An 18,216-nucleotide genomic window follows, 5' to 3' on the forward strand; every position below is an offset into this window, starting at 1 on the left:
TAACTTATTAAAAAAAAATCCTGTCACACAAACAGCGTCACACTCCTGACAAATTTGACATGTTTTTTTAATAAAACTTTTGGCTGGTACAAGATATCTAAATGAAATTTGGCTGCAAGTTAGCTGGTATTGAACTTGTTGGTTTGACATTTAATTTACTTTCCTAAATATAATGGGGGAAACAATATGCCCCAATATGTTAAAATCTTCATTTTTTCTGATTCCACCCATATAATCGTTTTGGAAGCCTTGCTTTTTACTAATTACATTTCTCTGAAGCAATCAGGTAAAATGCTTTATCAGTTTGAAGATGTGAATTCAAACTGCAATTGTGTAAAAAAAAAAAAAAAAACCTTTTCAAGTGATGTCATGTACATTATATTAACATTTACTTTAATCTTGATAAACGATGCAAAAGACTAAATTTAACACAGCTTATTTATTTTATTTACATACATTTGTGTTCAATTTACATTGTGGTGCACACTTTAAAAAGTTCTCTTGGATTATTATTTGATAAGAACATCAGCTGTTTTCTTCCTTCATGAGTTTTTCCTACAAATAATAATATGTAAAGCATTAACTCAAAACTCAAAGGGGCCTGGACAAAATAGTTGCTCACCTTGCATCTATGTATAGCTCAGACTCAGTAACAACATTTTTTTCTAAGGAAAAAACATGCAGATATAATTCTGAGAACATAAATTGATTCATTTCAGCAAAATTAATAGTAATTGATCAACAGTCTTTCAGAAGCCTGTAATTCATTGGCTGTTGTATGCTGCCTTATATTGGTTTTCTTGTTTGAATTGTTAGTTAGGTCCTTTAATAGCTTACTATATATACAGTGTAGATTTTGCTCATTGTTGAAGGCTGTGAGGTTTTCTATATGTAATTTAGTCCAAGTGGATAGTTGTCTTATTGGCAATAACACCACATCTCATTTTAATATTCAAACTACAACTTGAAAAAAGACTCATTGATCATTAGTAATGTAAAGGGACAAATCACTTTTGGAGAAGCACAGTAAGTAACAGTATGTGATGTTAACTGTCATTCAAAAGTTCCTTACACTCTGGAATGGTAAACATTACACAACCAAAATTCAGACTTGGTGTGAGTTTTGTGGTAATATACATTGTGTATAAGTGTCATAACATTTGTTTGAGACAAACTTAAATAAGAGAACGGAAACATTTTTCCATTTGTAGAGGGGCATAACTCTAGAACGGTAAAAGAGACGACACCAGAATTCAGACTTGATCTGTGTTTAGTGGTAATGAGCATTGTTTATAAAATTCACAACTTGGTTGAGGCAAACAAAAGTCTGAGAACAGAAACAAAAATTCTAGCTATTTTTCCATTTGTAAAGGAGCATAACTCTAGAATGGTATTAGTGATTCCATCAAAATTTAAACTTGATCTGTGTTTTGTGGTAATAAGCATTATGTATAAGTTTCTATCATCTGGTCATGAAAAAAACCCAAATTAGAATGGAAACCAGTTTTGGGAAGTACAGATGGACATGCAGATGGACAGGGGTGAAACTTAATGCCCCCTCCACAACGGTGCAGGATAACATATTAAACATACCACTTTCTTTGAAAATCCATTGTCTATCTGTATAGTATTCCATCATACTTGTGGCTTCCTTATCTGAATAATTTGTTACATGAATTGGAATGAAAGGATCCAGTGCTGAAAATCCCTGAAATACAAATACTTGACATAGGTATTTTGTGTAGACAATTAAAAAATTTGTCGGGGTTACATGAATGCCAAACTTGCCTATACATTAAAGAAGTCACATTATTAGTTTACAAATAAGTGGAATGCTGACAATAACTAGCTAGATTCCTCCAAATGCAAATGGCCTTCAAAAATCAGGAATCTCTGGTATTCAGTCATATCTTAATAATTGTTTTATCATTTTAAAATATGTAACAACCTTTTATTGTCTCTGTTAAATTCATTCATAACTTTTCTGATTTGGGGCAATTATAAGTTTCACATATTGCATAAATAATTGTTCTTTTAGCACTTTTTGTTGTCTTCGATTACTGTTTTTTTTTGTTTTGGGTTTGCTGTCTCTATGAAGTATACCTCAAATCTGTTCATTTGCATCATAATTTAGAAAAAAAATAACCATAGTTACCTCTCTGCCTAACAAATATTGTGGAGTAATTGTATCTGTTCTGTTCACTTTAGGTATTAAATTAGAGTCAACTGTAGCAACACATATACTATTAACCTGTAAATGTGAATTATTATAAATACCACTTCATATTATGTTATTCTCTCTATCAAATGTTGTAAATAAATTTTTATCTAAAGATTATTATTTGTGATGGAACATTTCTTACTTTAGACAAATAATCAAAATGTGGTCAATGATAAAAAATTCTAAAGAGACTACAAGTAACTTATTGTAAAAATAAAATTTTCAAAATTAAAATAAATTAATTTAAGTCAAGGCTTCCATTACAAAAGATCTATCTGGATGCACCCATCAGGGATAGTACAATTTCCCTACCGCATTTGTCAAATGAAGGCAAACCTTAATGAAATGCATAATAGTCTTGTCACTTATTATTATACATTTGTACAGTGAACATTTAAATATCAATATCTGTTCAATGCCGGAGTGTTTGACAAAAATAATTTAGACATACACATATGTGGTATTGCAATTTTTGGAAAGCAGATCAACTGAAAAGGCACAAAATGTCAATTATTGAACTATAATGCAAAAAAAAAGCAACAGATCAGATTTGAACATATAAATGCAAGTGTGATGAAAAAGTCCAAACAATGTTTGCTAAGGTATTGAAATACAGATGGACAAATTCCATGAAAGTATGGGTAAAACTGAAAGTCTGAGTCATTTAATAACTGATGAAGCATATTTTATAATAAGTTATTTATATTTACCATATCAGGTTCCAACAACCTTTTAAAATTATCTATTAGACTCAAATCGGAAGTAGGAAGCTGAAATACAAAAGTAAACAACAATAATCTCTAGAGGACATAAGACCTATTATATTATAATACATGTAGACCAAATGTTTGATTGACTTGCTTGCCAACTTTTGTTGGGATGTTTGATCAGGCATTGTATGTACTATAAGAGCGATTTCTTTTCTAAAATCGAAACTTGACAGAATACAGATAAAAAGAGTCAAGATTCAAACTAAGAAAATTCTTCTTATCTCATGCTTTCTGGAACCAATGAATTAAAAAAAATCTTTATGTCTATGAAACCTTAGTAATTTTGCAGAAAAAGGAAAAATTAAAATATGGTAACTGTGAAATTCCTAATTGCAATTATGTTAGGTTGATTTTCATGTACAAACAGTGGATTAAGTCTAAATACTTATTTAAGGGGGTACCCAACACTTTGACTATATGGATTTGGCTGTTTAATTATCATAAAAATTTTAACAAATTTTTTACTCTGTTGACTAAAATATAAAGAACTTCAAGAAATTTGAACCACACAATTTACAGGAATAAGCTTGATTTCTCATTACTATAATACTAATAGCATGTGATTAAAAGGATCAGTTAATTTTAAAGAGTTTATCCCCTTAGGTGTTCTGTTACAGTACCCCGTTAAATAACCCCAAAAATCTACATTTCTATGAACTGACTTACAAATCCAGTTCCTGCTTTGGCCTGTTCTGTATCTTTAAATGCTTTATCTGAAATTTTCATTCGGGTTGGTCCAAAAAATCCATTTATACCATCTGCCACAACCAAAACTTTTATTCTAAAAGAAAGACAGTTTTCTGATCTTATTATTGTGTTTTTAGATTTTTATTCTTTGATTAATCTACAGGATTTACTTGCAAAAACTGATTTAACAAAATAGGAAGAATCCTCCATAAAAAAACCTGAATTAATAATGATGTCATGGTATCAGCTAGCCAGCAACCTAAAATTCTGTTCTTTCTGACATACTCAAATATATTAGCTGTACCTGTTACTTAAAATTAATGCAATTAAAACTTTAATTCAAGTAATTCAATAGAAAAAGGGCGTAAAGAGTATTGCCAGAATTTTACTTCGAGGTGGATTAAAAAGTGACTATTTTTTTTTTGTTTGTTATAAATTATGTCATTAGCTTTCTCATTCATGTCATTTGAATTGTTTTAAATTTTTCATCTGGTGTCTTGTATAGCTGATTATACAGTATGGGTTTTTCTCATTGTTGAAGGCCATATGGTGGCCTATAATTGCAAACTAACACTCCATTTTCACTATGGTGGATATTCGTCTCATTGACATAATACCAAATTGATTATTTATTTCTTATAAACACATACTTTCTCTGAGATGCCAGTAATTTTATTTCTTTGAGTAATGCCCCAACAACATCATCAGCAAATTTAACTCTTTGAAGTCCCTAAAAATAAAAGAAGAGACTACAGCTTGAAATAAACAAGGTAAACACTAAAACAGTCAAAGATTGAAATTACAAATTTTACACATGAGGAAATCTGAGACAATTATTCTTCAAATCTGTCCAAAAATATGAGGTGCATATATTTAGTCTTTTGTGCAATTACTGTGCAAAAAGCCTTTTGAGTTAAAGATGCAACAGTACACTCTATATCATTTAATTACACAAATGATGAGGTTCAATTAATCTAAAAATAAATAATGCACATTTGTTTAAAAAAGGAGGTGCACTGTCTTCAATCTGTTTGCAATAATTCTGCAAAGTTAAAACAAGAATGTGTCCATAGTACACGGATGCCCCACTCGCACTATCATTTTACATGTTCACTGGACCGTGAAATTGGGGTCAATACTTTAATTTGGCATTAAAAGTAGAAAGATCATATCATAGTTAACATGTGTACTAAGTTTCAAGTTGATTGGACTTCAACTTCATCAAAAACTACCTTGACCAAAAACTTTAACCTGAGCATCACACTATCTTCTTCTTTGTTCAGTGGACCATGAAATTGGGGTCAATACTTTAATTTGACATTAAAATTAGAAAGATCATATCATAGGGAACATGTGTACTAAGTTTAAAATTGATTGGACTTCAACTTCATCAAAAACTACCTCGACCAAAAACTTTAACCTGAAGCGGGACGAACGAACGGAGGCACAGACCAGAAAACATAATGCCCCTCTACTATCGTAGGTGGGGCATAAAAAAAAGTGAAACAAACTTGTTTGTGCTATGCATGACACAAACTAGGTACATTTACCCTCTTCATATTTCTGAAAGACACACATGATGGAATGGATACTACACCTGCTCTCAGCTCTGTCAATTCGGGTAAAAAGTATCCTGAAATGGAATTATATCTCAGCAATCTAAATATAGGCAATGGACAAAGTGAATTATTTTAGATTGCCTCAAGACCTTATTGAAAACTTTTAAATTCTTATTTTTTACTTACAAATTTTAGGAGTTCTATAAGAGGTGTTCCTATCTCAGTGGCTTCTCTTTCAGTCCAGTCGTATCTATATTGAGTCTGAAAGTATAAATTGACAATCAGAAAGGATATAACAAAATTCCTTTACTGCTAAGGACTAAGTTTAAATCAATGTTTTTGAGGTGAATAAGGCATTCGACAGTCTAACATCAGTATAAATATTTCCATTTTTTAATTCAGTGATATTGTCGTCTTTTTTCAAAACTACCTATACCCTTTTTTTTGGTGAAAAATGCATAGCTTTTTTGGGGGGAAATTTGGAAATTTTGAGACAAATTTAACTGGAAAGGAAAACCGATGCAATCACTTTTTGGGAAAAATGTACAACTTATTGGGAGGAATTTTAAGCCATTTTATTTTGTAATTGGGAATTTTCTCTTCGGGGAAGAAGCTGAATATCGGTGGGTAATTTGAGGCCAACAATATCACTCCAATGAAATTATAAAGAGTGAGGAATCGCACAGAATTAGGGACGACATCAAAAGTTCAATGAAGGATAAAAAACTTAATTCACATAGTTTTTTCACTGATCCCCCCATCCCCCTCTTAACTTAATTTGGGAAAAATTGATTGACCCATATAGATATATGTAAAAATCAATGTCGGATAACCAAATCTTGCAGCCGTTCAACCCCCCCACCCCCAAACTATTTGAATTAAGTTTTTTATCTTACATTGATCTTTTGATGTCGTCCCTTAAGCATCTGGAAATGCACTGATGTTTAAGCAACATCATACTATATTACATTGGTTCCTTTTATAGCATCTAAATCTGATATAAAAAATACAACACTTAAGACGAACCCAAAAGTTGCTTTCATAATCTTGTTGGCTGTATGATGACCAACAGTTGTTAACTTCTACAACATTTGGTCTTTGGCGGAGAGTTGCCTCTCTGGCAATCATACCACATCTTATATTGATATGTACTATCAGGGGCAGATTTTAAAGGGTGGAGGGTCCCAACCAAGGAGAAAGGGGTGGTGGTCAAACCAAATGTTCTCATTCAAATGCATCGATTGTTCAAAAATAAGGTGGTTCCAACTCCTCTGTATCCACCACTGTGTATGGCATTGTGGTGTTAGTTTTCAGACCTCCACTCTTGTTTACAACTGGTAAAAGTTAACTTAATACTGTATTTCAAAAAAGCTGCTTTACTTGGATAATTTTTCACATGCTGGAAAAAGTTATCATACAATTAACTTAAATTAACTATTAACAATGGACAAAATTCTTGTAAACACTGTTATGAACCCGTTATAAAAATTACCTTGTAATCATTGAGGACAATTCCATTTTGAGACTTCAGCTGACATAAAAATGCCCTAGCCTCCATAGGTAAATCTATACGACCTGGTTTATGAGTAGATTTGCTTACTTCTGTGTATCTTTCTATCCACTGTTGTGCTAAAGAAAAGATAATTAAAGAAATATCTGTTTAAAAAAAGTAAACACTTAGAATGATCTCTCCTTAGGCTAAATTAATTTGGTATGGTTTTAAGGTTCTTTAATTATAAAAAATAAATGGAGAATGTGTCTATGAGCCACAGATGTCTCTGCTTATAAATATGCACGAGTCAACTTCCACATACAGATGCAGGATTCTTGTAGCTAAGACTGTTTTGTGATTTTAAGCAATGTGTATAAGTTCATAACATTTACTTGAGGTAAATTAATTTTAGAGAATATAAACGACAGATTTAGCAATTTTTCCATTTATAAGGTGTGACAATTTTGAAATTCCCTCTCTGCTACGGCAGGGGCATAAAAATATAACCTCATGTCTGCTCAACCTTTTTTTTAAGTAAATCAAGGACAGCTATACTTCTTTATTGTTGAAGAAATAAAACTAAGTTATATTAAAAAGATCAACCAATACTTACGCCAAGGTGTCTGTATGATACACCATTTATTCATATAGGCATAATGCATAGTTTGCAGCAAAGTCATATTTTTACCAACTCCTAAATGTCCATCTGTCAAAGTTAAGGAAATCATAGTGTTTTCATTAAGGATGTTCATCTCTGAGGAGCCAAAAATTTCTAAAAAAATTCTTAACATGATTTTTTGGGTTTATAAGACCATAAAAATGTAATTGATGAAGAAATGATCATGAGAGCACTTTTTTATAGTCATTTGAAAGAACCAATTTTTAATGATATTCCTATTTTTTATCAATTTTGACCCATTTCTGGGCTATCATCTTAAAAAAAAAAATTCTCAGATTTACAATTATTTTTTTTTTTCATTCTATCATTTAAGATGAAGTAGAATACATCTGACTAAAATAAACCATGGGTTAGTGATGATTTAAGAAAGTTTTATGTTAATTTGTTGCTTTTTTGTGTCAAATTGACTGTGCTGTCAATTTCATCAATTTGGGATTTTTCTGTTTTTTTAGAACAAAAATCATAAATGATTGAAAAAAACATATATTAACGAAATTTGAAAACCAAAAATTGATATGGGAGTAACATATATTGGGCAAAATCATTTCTTTGTACCCTCACCGATTTTATCAATAATTTGACCACACTGACTGGATTGTTTTAAAAATCTATAGTATGGATGGACAAAAATCATATTAAGTAGAACTTCAGCAAATACAGCATACAAAAGTGCTATCCGAAATGAAATTCAAGTTTTCATTCTGCCAAACCTATTTCCTTCACAATCTTTGATTAAAACCTCACAAAAAATTCTGTATTGACAGTGGTTTATTCCACTTCTACATCCACATTTATAGTATGCCTTTATTTTTTTACAATGAAGATCAGATTAACAAGGATACATAAAATGAATTTAGGCATTGGAAGATTTGGGTCAAAATTCTTCATTGCATGTATGACTTCTAATGCTGGCTTCCTGATCATAATACATGCCTCCTGAAAAGTCCTAACCTGAAAAATAGGAAATCAAATTAATGAATAAAATATTCTGAAATTTTATAATAAATTTTTAAGAACACAAAAATTTTAACACAATTTTAACATGATGTCAATGAAGGAAACAATTTGGAATGCATATTATATAATAAAATAAAAGATGTGGTGTGAGTGCCAATGGGACAACTCTTAACATGATAACAAACAACACAGAAATTAACAACTATATGTTACTGTACAGTCTATATTATATATCAATTCATGATGACATCCTACAGATTCTCAAAAAATAGTCTTACCATTTTTTTAAAAATTTGTCAATCACTTTAAAATAACTTTACATAGCTATATATTCATATATCAGATTTTCCTAAAACTCTATTATAAGAGGAAATTTTGTGATTTTTCTTATTAACAAAAACAAATTGTTGTTGAAAAGGAATTATTGTTAGCAATGCTGACTGGTGCAAATGCAAAATACCTGTTTCTTTGTATATGATTAATGAAAAAGTACCTGAATTTTAAACCTGTTGAAACAGTCATCAGATGAAATCCTCCTAAAAATGCCCCTATCTATGGTGTACAATAGACCTTCATGTCTTATTTCATGGTCACCCTATAAAATAAATAAAAATGTAAGACGGTTATCCCAAGAAAAATTCACAATGTTAAGTTCAATTTAACAACTGTATATAGAGTTTACAAATTCTTTGCCTTTTATAAGTAAAAATAGTGAATTTCTTAGTATTTTATTTGACATGTGTTTATCCCATACTTTATCATTTTACATTTTTCCTTTTCTTTTAAAATGTCAACAAAAAATGACTTTCAACAGTTTCTTGCAAAAAGACTTTATCAAATCATTATTCACTCACCGGATTTGTCACGTCTGTTCTAAATATAATCTTAGAGTGTTCATCTTTCTCTTTCCTTGTAAAAATATTTTGGATAACATTCTGTTGTGATGCAACATCAGAGGTTAAATGTCTACAACTGCAAACAGGACCAGCAGTATTAATAACTGGATGTAAAATACCTGAAAAAATTAATAGTGATACTAAACCACTAACTTCAATGCAAAGTAAACATGGTAAACAACCAATAAAGATATCATGGTTTATATTGAGTTCAATCAAATAAATATACAGGTAATTCTAAATATGGAGAAATATTTGGGTTTGTGCACAAATCTTTTCGATCTAAACCAACCAATGAATATTTTCGATGGTGCATTTGTTCAGACCAATAGTCAACTTTTTCATATCTACAGCTTTGGCTAGTTTACCTCAATCAAGCTATAAATTATCTCCCTTTGAAATATTCTCATAAAATTTCAGTTTCTCATTGATCATGTTTTGTGTTTTAACATTACAGGCATTATAAAGAAACAATGTTTAATATTTCTGCATACAAATTTTTTTCTTCCCGACTGTCATTGGATATTATTTTTAAATTTAAAGTAAAAAATTATTGAAAATTATATCCACCAGTATATATCTTCATTGTTGTGATTGTGTCTGAAAAGTTTTACATTGCACTTCAAAATAATAAGAAAGAAATTAAAAATCTTCAAACGGAGATCATTTCCTTTGGCAACATTGTGTTAATAAATTTAGTAATTCCAGCTCAAACTTCAGATACAATAAGTAACCTGAGTCCTCATAGCAGCAAGTTTTGGTTAGTGATTTTTCACCGAAGATATCCTGATACTGAGGGATAAAAAAGATGTTAACAAGCAAGTATCCAGCAAAACTGTTAACCAAAAGTCAGAGGCGGATTTAGGGGGGGAGGGCAGGGGGCACCGGCCCTCCCTTTTTGGGAATGTGTTGCATCTGCCAATCTGACAAAGTTGGTCTAACAAATTTAAATGAAATATTTTGCATGGAATATTTATTTTGTTGATAAAATATTTCTTGTGCTGTTTTCACAGAAAGAAATGTGTTGAACATAACAATTAAGGTCAATAACAAATGTATGAAGAACCATTTTGCTGACTGATTCTGCAATATCGTTCCAGCCCAAGTCAATCCAATAATGAATAGTTTCAATGTACATGTACTATAAAAGTCAAGAGGGTTTTGTAGAGCATTTCAGGGTAAGTGACAATGAGCAAATGAAAATGGTAAATTTATCAGGAACCAGTACTGATGATTAATGACAACAGGTTATTAAATTTTTATGGAAGGGAAGCAGTTATTCAAATATATATTTAAATCTGAGTAGTTTTTATTACTTGTATGAAAAAGCATGTCTGCATTAGCTTTTTCATCAGCTTGCATTTATGGTGTAAAGAATTGTTATTACACCAGTTGAAAAGATTATTGATCAAAATCAATTAAAAATAACTTTTTAATGAAGATTCATGATTGTACTGACTTCTGTATCAATTTAGTGTAATACATGCATATGTTTTTATTATTAATATATCTACTAATAAAATCTTAATCAACATAAATTCTATAAACTGACTATCTTCCCTACTCATTAAAATATATTTTAATATAAAAGATTAATATGAACATTTAAAATATGTTCAGATTTTTTTTTTTTTAAATTGTGTCACAGTGATATTGTTTGGCTTAAATTACTGGAGAATAAAGGCTTTTACCCTGGAGAAGAATCCAATTTGAAAAAAAATGGCTTTAAATTATTCCCAAAATGCAACTTTTTTCCCAAACAGTGCAGTCTCAGTAATAATTGTGCATGCATACAAACTGAAAAACACTCATTTACACATTTTTCATGCCTAAAATGACTATAAGTGCAGATTTGATGGTCTATTTATGCATCATCACTTACAATAAGGGTCTTATTTCAAAGCAGGGTTTGACTCTTGAATGGGGTCTCCAAACTGAAGTTTTAGTCAAATTCATAGTTGAGTATAAATTTCCCAATTTGATAAAAATGACGCATATTTTCCCAATAAAAAAGGGTAGAGGTAGTTTTGAAAAAAAGCCTACAATATCACAGTGATAAATGTCTAATTGAATATGCACTAAAAGCATAATTTTTTTATTATCAACCTTTGTTGTTGTTCATAAAATTCATGAATAAATATTTGTAATGTTTATCCTTTGTAAATATGTTTTTAGGACTGGATTAACTTTAATGCAGGCTAAATCGCACAGTGCCAAAACAACTTAAAATGAGATGTGTATCAACTTGGTAGGCAGAATGCCTTTAAAAGTGGACAGAATAGACCACTTTCGAGTTTGTCCTTCACCGGAAAAAAACTATTATGCCTGCCTTTATGACTTCAATTACCAGATAGGTCAATATCCCTAATGGGCTACAGGAAAGAACGTTACAATTACCCCCTCTGGGAAAACAATTAAAGATACTGACCCAGATAGAGCGAATCGCATGTATCCTTGTGTAGTAGAGTGATTTTTATGATCATTTTATATATTGTAACAAGAGTGCACACACAGAAATGTCTCGCCTTCTTTACTAATCAGTGATATTATGTTGATACTCCTAAATATAAAGCTTTATTACGGCTGTCACATAAACTTAACATGAATCATGAAAATGAGGCCAAGGTCAGTTGAACCATATGCCAGGCAGACATGTACATGTACAGCTAACAATGCTTCCATACAACAAACATGACAAATATAGTTGAGCCTATTGCTTATAGTTTAAGAAAATAGACCAAAACACAAAAACTTAACACTGAGCAATGAACCGTGAAAACCAGGTCAAGGTCAAATAAAACCTGCACGACTGACATATAGATCATAAAATATTTCCATACACCAAATATAGTTGACCTATGACATATAGTATTAGATAAAAAGACCAAAACTCGAAAACTTAACTTTGACCACTGAACCATGAAAATGAGGTCAAGGTCAAATGACATCTGCCCGCTAGACATGTACACCTTACAATCATTCCATACAACAAATATAGTAAACCTATTGCATAAAGTATGAGAAAAACAGACCAAAACACAAAAACTGAACTATAACCACTGAACCATGAAAATGAGGTCAAGGTCAGATGACATCTGCCCGCTAGACATGTACACCTCACAATCATTCCATACAACAAATATAGTAAACCTATTGCATAAAGTATGAGAAAAACAGACCAAAACACAAAAACTTAACTATAACCACTGAACCATGAAAATGAGGTCAAGGTCAGATGACACCTGCCAGTTGGACATGTACACCTTACAGTCCTTCCATACACCGAATGTACTAGACCTATTGCTTATAGTATCTGAGATATGGACTTGACCACCAAAACTTAACCTTGTTCAGTGATCCATGAAATGAGGTCGAGGTCAAGTGAAAACTGTCTGACGGGCATGAGGACCTTGCAAGGTACGCACATATGAAATATAGTTATCCTATTACTTACAGTAAGAGAGAATTTAACATTACAAAAAATCTGAACATTTTTTTCAAGTGGTCACTGAACCATGAAAATGAGGTCAAGGACAATGGACATGTGACTGACGGAAACTTCGTAACATGAGGCATCTATATACAAAATATGAAGCATCCAGGTCTTCCACCTTCTAAAATATATAGCTTTTAAGAAGTGAGCTAACACCGCCGCCGCTGTAGCTGCCGCCGCCGGATCACTATCCCTATGTCGAGCTTTCTGCAACAAAAGTTGCAGGCTCGACAAAAATCATCTATTTAAGGTAGCACAATACAAAGATTTTTCATCCCCAACCAGACATCTTTAAACTGATGTAATTCCACTCATCTTTCTTTTAATTTTATAAACGAGGTACCAAAAAAAAGAAGAAGGACTAATCTTTCAAATTGTGATAATTTCATTATGACATAATTATTACATAATTGATTGTTATGTAATTAGTTGCCATATTGTGATGTCCATACTTGAATGAATTTAGCTTCTTTGTTATTCATAGCATCCCAAAATATTTTATAGATTCTTGCACAACACAGTTTGACCTCCCAAACTGTGTCTCAGATTTTTCCTATTGTATTTCATTCTCTCATAAATCTACAATGAAATTTGTAACAATAATTCATAAGAGACCACTAAATTCAATTGGGTATAAAATTTGTTCTATTGATGTTTTTGGAAATCTGAGACACAGTTTTGGAGGCCAAGCTGTGTTGTACAAGAATCTATTAAATATTTTGGGATGTTATGAGGAACAAAGACGCTAAATTCATTCAAGTTTGGACATCACAATATAGCAACTTATTACATAATAATTAATTATGCAATAATTATGTCATAATGAAATTGACACAATTTGAAAGATGAATCTTTCTTCTTTCTTTTGGTACCTCATTTATAATATATAAAGAAGGATTAAATGAACTACATCAGTTTAAAGCTGTCTGATTGGGAGTGAACAAATCTTTGTATTGTGCTACCTTAATCACTGCATTTATTATAAAAGCTTAATAACATATTTTGAATATTGTATATTTAGTTTAAATTATTACTTGCAAACCTTACTTTTATGTTTATTAATATTCACATTATTTGTTTTGTACCTGTATATTTTCACGGACGATAGCCATGACAGTCCATTGAATTAATGTCCGATTATATTGACCACATATAGTTTACCTGTAAACCTTATATTTTGGACAACATATATATTGAATATTGACTCCATGTAATGTGTAATTATATAGGACACATGATTGTGATGTTTATTTGATGTGCCGTTAACCTTATCAGTACAACTCAAGCACCTATGCACTCCACAAGTGACTTGTTTTTATCTACTGGTACAATAAAGCATCAGAACCTTTAGCTCTCGTTAGTTGTTATTCAACACATAGAAAACAACCTACTACACTTGCACTAATAATAAAATCAAGCGCATAAGTGATTGTCATTGTGCAGGTTAAACTAGAAATAATGTTTATTCCGTAGGTACTTAATCACAATTCCCTAATGACAGCAGTGCTGATTATCAACTATAAGAATTCAGTTTGCCAAATAATTTGTGCAATATATAGCATCATAGTTTTCCAACCACTCAATCAACATTGAAACGGAAGTTACGATTCCCCTAAAAGCATGATTGTTGTTCACTAAAACTAAAGTTTTTGACGGAAATGAATGAAACTTTGAAGTTGTCTGTCTATTGACTGGGCTGGAGCAACTTAAAATGTGGGTCGAATCCACTAGGGATGGTCTAAGCTACTTTAGATGTGGGCCGAATCAACGAATGTAGGAAAGAAAATCACAGGACAAAAAGTCACAGACAAAAAGTCACGGACAAAAAGTCACAGGACACACAGTCACAATTCAGTTTTTAGAATATTTTTCTTTAAACAAGAAAAAAATATATTAAAAAATAAAATTTTTGCTTTTTTCTTAAACTGTTACATATAAAGCAACTTTGTAATTAATATGTATTCAATAAATATCAATAATGATCATGATGATCAAATAATTGTTATGAAAACAAAATGTTAACGTGACTTGGTACTTAAATGGCTTCATGGTGCCAAGAAATATATCTCCTTCGCATGATTAGAATTTTTTAATTTTACATTTAACAAAGCTTATGAACAATGTCATCCACTTAAAAATGAATAGATGTGATAAAAAGACAATATTTCAAGATCTTTCTCTTATATATTCAAACAATTAACAAAAAATTGTGACTTTTTGTCCTATCAAATTTGTGACTGTATGTCCTGTGACTTTCTGTCCGTTTACCAAATCGACTTGGATCAGACCTACTTTAAAACTTGGGCTGAATCCATATGGAAAGGAACAACTTGCTATCAACCTGTCCCCTTAGCCAACAGCACTTTTCACTACAGACATAGCTGGTGACTTTTGAAGTCATGTCATTGAACATTTTCAGCACTTCAATGTTTTCATTTGTTGATTACAATTTACATGTATGCATCGAGAACAATATATATACCTCTGAGACATAATCTAGGTATATTTAATAAAATTTTAGAGGTCATGTTCCCAGTAAATTGTCAATCATGCTTTTTTAGCAGTTCAATGTTTTTTTCATCTGGAGGCTGACATTTTTACATGGAACTGTGGGAAAAGAAATTTTTTCTGCAAATATTGCAATCTTTTTGAAATTACATATCAACTTAAACATTAGTTTATATGCAGTTTAACGGAGAAAGTTTAAAAGTTATAAAAAAAAATATTATTCTGATTTCCTGGTAAGAAATTTGCATATTCATTAATGCACCAAAACAACCTGTGAGAATCTGAAGAAAATAATTGTCGATTCCAAGTTACCTTGACCTACTGAGGAAATCTGTAGACGAAATAAAGGATTATTTACCGTAATTTCAATTTAGGTTTGTGCTTTTTAAATTACTTAAAACTTATATATGAAAAAAATCTTTCAAATAGTGTATATTGACAACGTGACAAAACACAAATACATTGATTTCGACACACCTCACGGCGTTTGACCGCAGACGCCATTTTGTCTATAAAATACTATGGCATACAGGCTCACATCAAATTGATTGTATTATTTACTAATTATTTTTCCGTATGTAGATTGCATTTTATTCACTCTGCAGGTAAGAAATCCACATGAACGTCCGAGTAAATGAGTAATCATGTCAGATCATTAAGTTTCAAGTCCTTTAAGAAATAAAGGAAGCTTGTTTTGGCGGGTAGGACCATTTGTTTTCATAAGTTTTCGTCTGTACATTTGATAAGGTGTTAATAGTAATCAACAGGTAATTAACACCTTTCAATAACTAGATTAACGCCTTACAACAGACACTTTCTAATCGACTATGAATGTTGTCAATGATTAGATTGATTTTGTAATCGAGATCTACACAAAATAAATTATGAAAAAAGTAAATAATAAAAAATTCCAGGTGTTATCAGGCGTGTAGCATGATTTGATAAACATTTTAACTCGATTCAAATGTTGATTTATCAGTCTGTAAAGTGAATATGAAATATAATTTACTGAAACTACACGTACATGGAAATTCTGTATTCTGGAAATGTTATCAGGTCCGTTCGTTTTTGGCCACTCAGTCCATACTGAAATACTGTCGCTGAACTAACAGCTATTTTTCTACCATCCCGTCATTAGTAGACATTACACAGCAGGGTTGTCTCCAAGACTAGTCAAATGAGTCCTGGACTCTTGAAAATCTGTCTGGACTCATCATTTTCAAACTGCGGTACTTATCGCTATTTTGAAATATGTCCCAGTCAGTAGTTGACCCTCTTGAACTTTTGACATCATATAATAATCACTTTTCCATTGTGGAGTCAGATTTTTTTCTAATATGATGTCAAAATTTTATGGGAATTTTTGTGATGTCCAGTATTGGCGGACAAATAGCGATAATGGGTAATGTGCATGATTGAAATAATAAATTATATTTATCAATAAATTATATATTTTCACTGTTTCTAACATGTTGTATCAACTATTTTAAAAGATGATTTAGCCTATTCTAATGTTTCTGTGTGAAAATGTATCAAGTTCTTTTGTTTTGGTCATTGAACAAACCCATATCAAAGCTGTCTGCTTGTAATAAATTATTAAATGGAAGTGTGGATTGGACTTACATTGGTATAGCAGGGTAGTAATGCCCTTTATCGGTAGCATCAAATAGTCATTTTCGATTACTTATTAGCGTCAAATAGGTTAAAATTTTACAATGATTCTTCAAAATATACATTCAGTGGTTCTTCAGAGGTCTCAAATAACTATCGTTACTGTCATTTTTGGAAAATATTTAAGGATATTCATCAAGATTAATCGATATTCTTATTGTCTAAAAGAAAATGGACATTTAATCGTCAGGCACCAAAAATAAATGTTAAAGTTACTTGGTTCACAAAGCTTGACATTCCACGTATTTATACGATCTCACTAGTAAAATTATATTCAGTGTAAATTTTTTCACAACTTTATTTAGTCACTTGAGAAAAATGTCAGAATATTTGCCTACAGCTACTGAGACTAGTAGTTGAAATAAACTTTGGTGCAGACTGGTTATTTAATAGTGTTTTGTTATTTTCTTTTCAGAATTTGGAGTAACGTTAATGTTTGTGAATATTGGCCCTATGACTGTGAGAACAGCCTACTTTGTGGGCTGTTGGCGAGATGAATAGGGTGGTGCAGGAGGGTGGTGGTGCATCAAAGACTAAAGATCTCACCAGTAGTGAAGGATCTAGTTCTGATAGTGATTCATCATCACAGTCAGATACAGAGTTCTCAATATCAAAGTCAGATAATTCACAGTTCAAGTTTAAAATATCTGCAAGGAGAAGGAGTTCAGCATCATCTTTCAAACTGTCTGACGAGGAAGATTACACTTTGCCCGAGGGGGCAGTCAGTAGTGATGTGAGTAAAATTTTACTTTTTTTATTATCAGGAAAGTAAAATTTTGGATATGGAATGATATGTCAGTGGTAGAGTAATATGTCCTCCTGTAGTGTGTAACCTTGGGAGCTAGTACGTTTAAAATTCTATTCTGAGAGTATAGACCACTTTCGAGTTCATCTGTCACCGGCAAAAACTCGTCAATTATGCGCGCCTTTATGGCGTCATTTACCAGATAGAGGGGATCGCCTGTATCCCTGCACTATTTACGTTCATCAAGCGTCTTAGTGATCGTCATTGTGCAGGATAAACTAGAAATAATGGTTGTTCTGTAGGTACTTAATGACAATTCCCTAATGACAGCAGTGCTGATTGTCAATTTTGAGATTTTAATTTCTTGAATAATTCGTACAATATAGAATTATAGTTTTCCAACCACTCGCTCAACATTGAAACGGAAGTGACGACGCCCCTAAACGCACAAATGACGTTCACTAAAACCAGAGTTTTTGACGGAAATGCATCGAACTCGAAAGTTGTCTATTGAATCTGTTTGTCATGTACAGATGAT

At 31.6% G+C, this 18,216-nt stretch overlaps 2 protein-coding genes across 7 annotated transcripts in view; one reads left to right on the top strand and one right to left on the bottom strand.

The window, feature by feature from the left end:
• Nucleotides 1-420: 420 nt before the first annotated feature.
• Nucleotides 421-15,945, bottom strand: LOC143071296 (small ribosomal subunit protein mS29-like). Of its 2 annotated transcripts, none has more exons than XM_076245521.1 (13): nucleotides 15,824-15,945; nucleotides 9,220-9,380; nucleotides 8,859-8,960; nucleotides 8,251-8,359; nucleotides 7,343-7,435; nucleotides 6,730-6,866; nucleotides 5,424-5,498; nucleotides 4,329-4,408; nucleotides 3,658-3,772; nucleotides 2,932-2,991; nucleotides 2,156-2,251; nucleotides 1,594-1,708; nucleotides 421-555 (listed from the first exon to the last, which is right to left on the bottom strand). In XM_076245521.1, exons 1-13 carry the CDS (start codon nucleotides 15,906-15,908, stop codon nucleotides 470-472), a joined length of 1,314 nt encoding a protein of 437 aa, XP_076101636.1. In that variant the 5' UTR covers nucleotides 15,909-15,945; the 3' UTR covers nucleotides 421-469. The 2 variants fall into 2 exon arrangements, with proteins under 2 accessions (XP_076101636.1, XP_076101637.1); XM_076245522.1 differs by lacking the exon at nucleotides 15,824-15,945 and adding an exon at nucleotides 15,237-15,376.
• The window catches only part of LOC143071295 (uncharacterized), a 47,357-nt gene continuing 44,682 nt past the window's right edge, over nucleotides 15,542-18,216 (top strand). For 4 of the 5 annotated variants that reach the window (XR_012976850.1, XR_012976852.1, XR_012976853.1 and 1 more), the window contains exons 1-2: nucleotides 15,758-15,867; nucleotides 17,349-17,666. Coding sequence is in view for 1 of the 5 variants with exons in the window: in XM_076245520.1 (XP_076101635.1) it covers nucleotides 17,427-17,666 (240 nt within the window). In the remaining 4 variants the exon portion in view is untranslated. Of the gene's footprint in view, nucleotides 15,637-15,757; nucleotides 15,868-17,348; nucleotides 17,667-18,216 lie in introns of those variants that run through there. The other variant, XR_012976851.1, reaches the window with a different exon arrangement.

This window comes from Mytilus galloprovincialis, chromosome 4 (assembly GCF_965363235.1).
Source record: "Mytilus galloprovincialis chromosome 4, xbMytGall1.hap1.1, whole genome shotgun sequence".
In the NCBI taxonomy this organism is placed as follows: domain Eukaryota; kingdom Metazoa; phylum Mollusca; class Bivalvia; order Mytilida; family Mytilidae; genus Mytilus; species Mytilus galloprovincialis.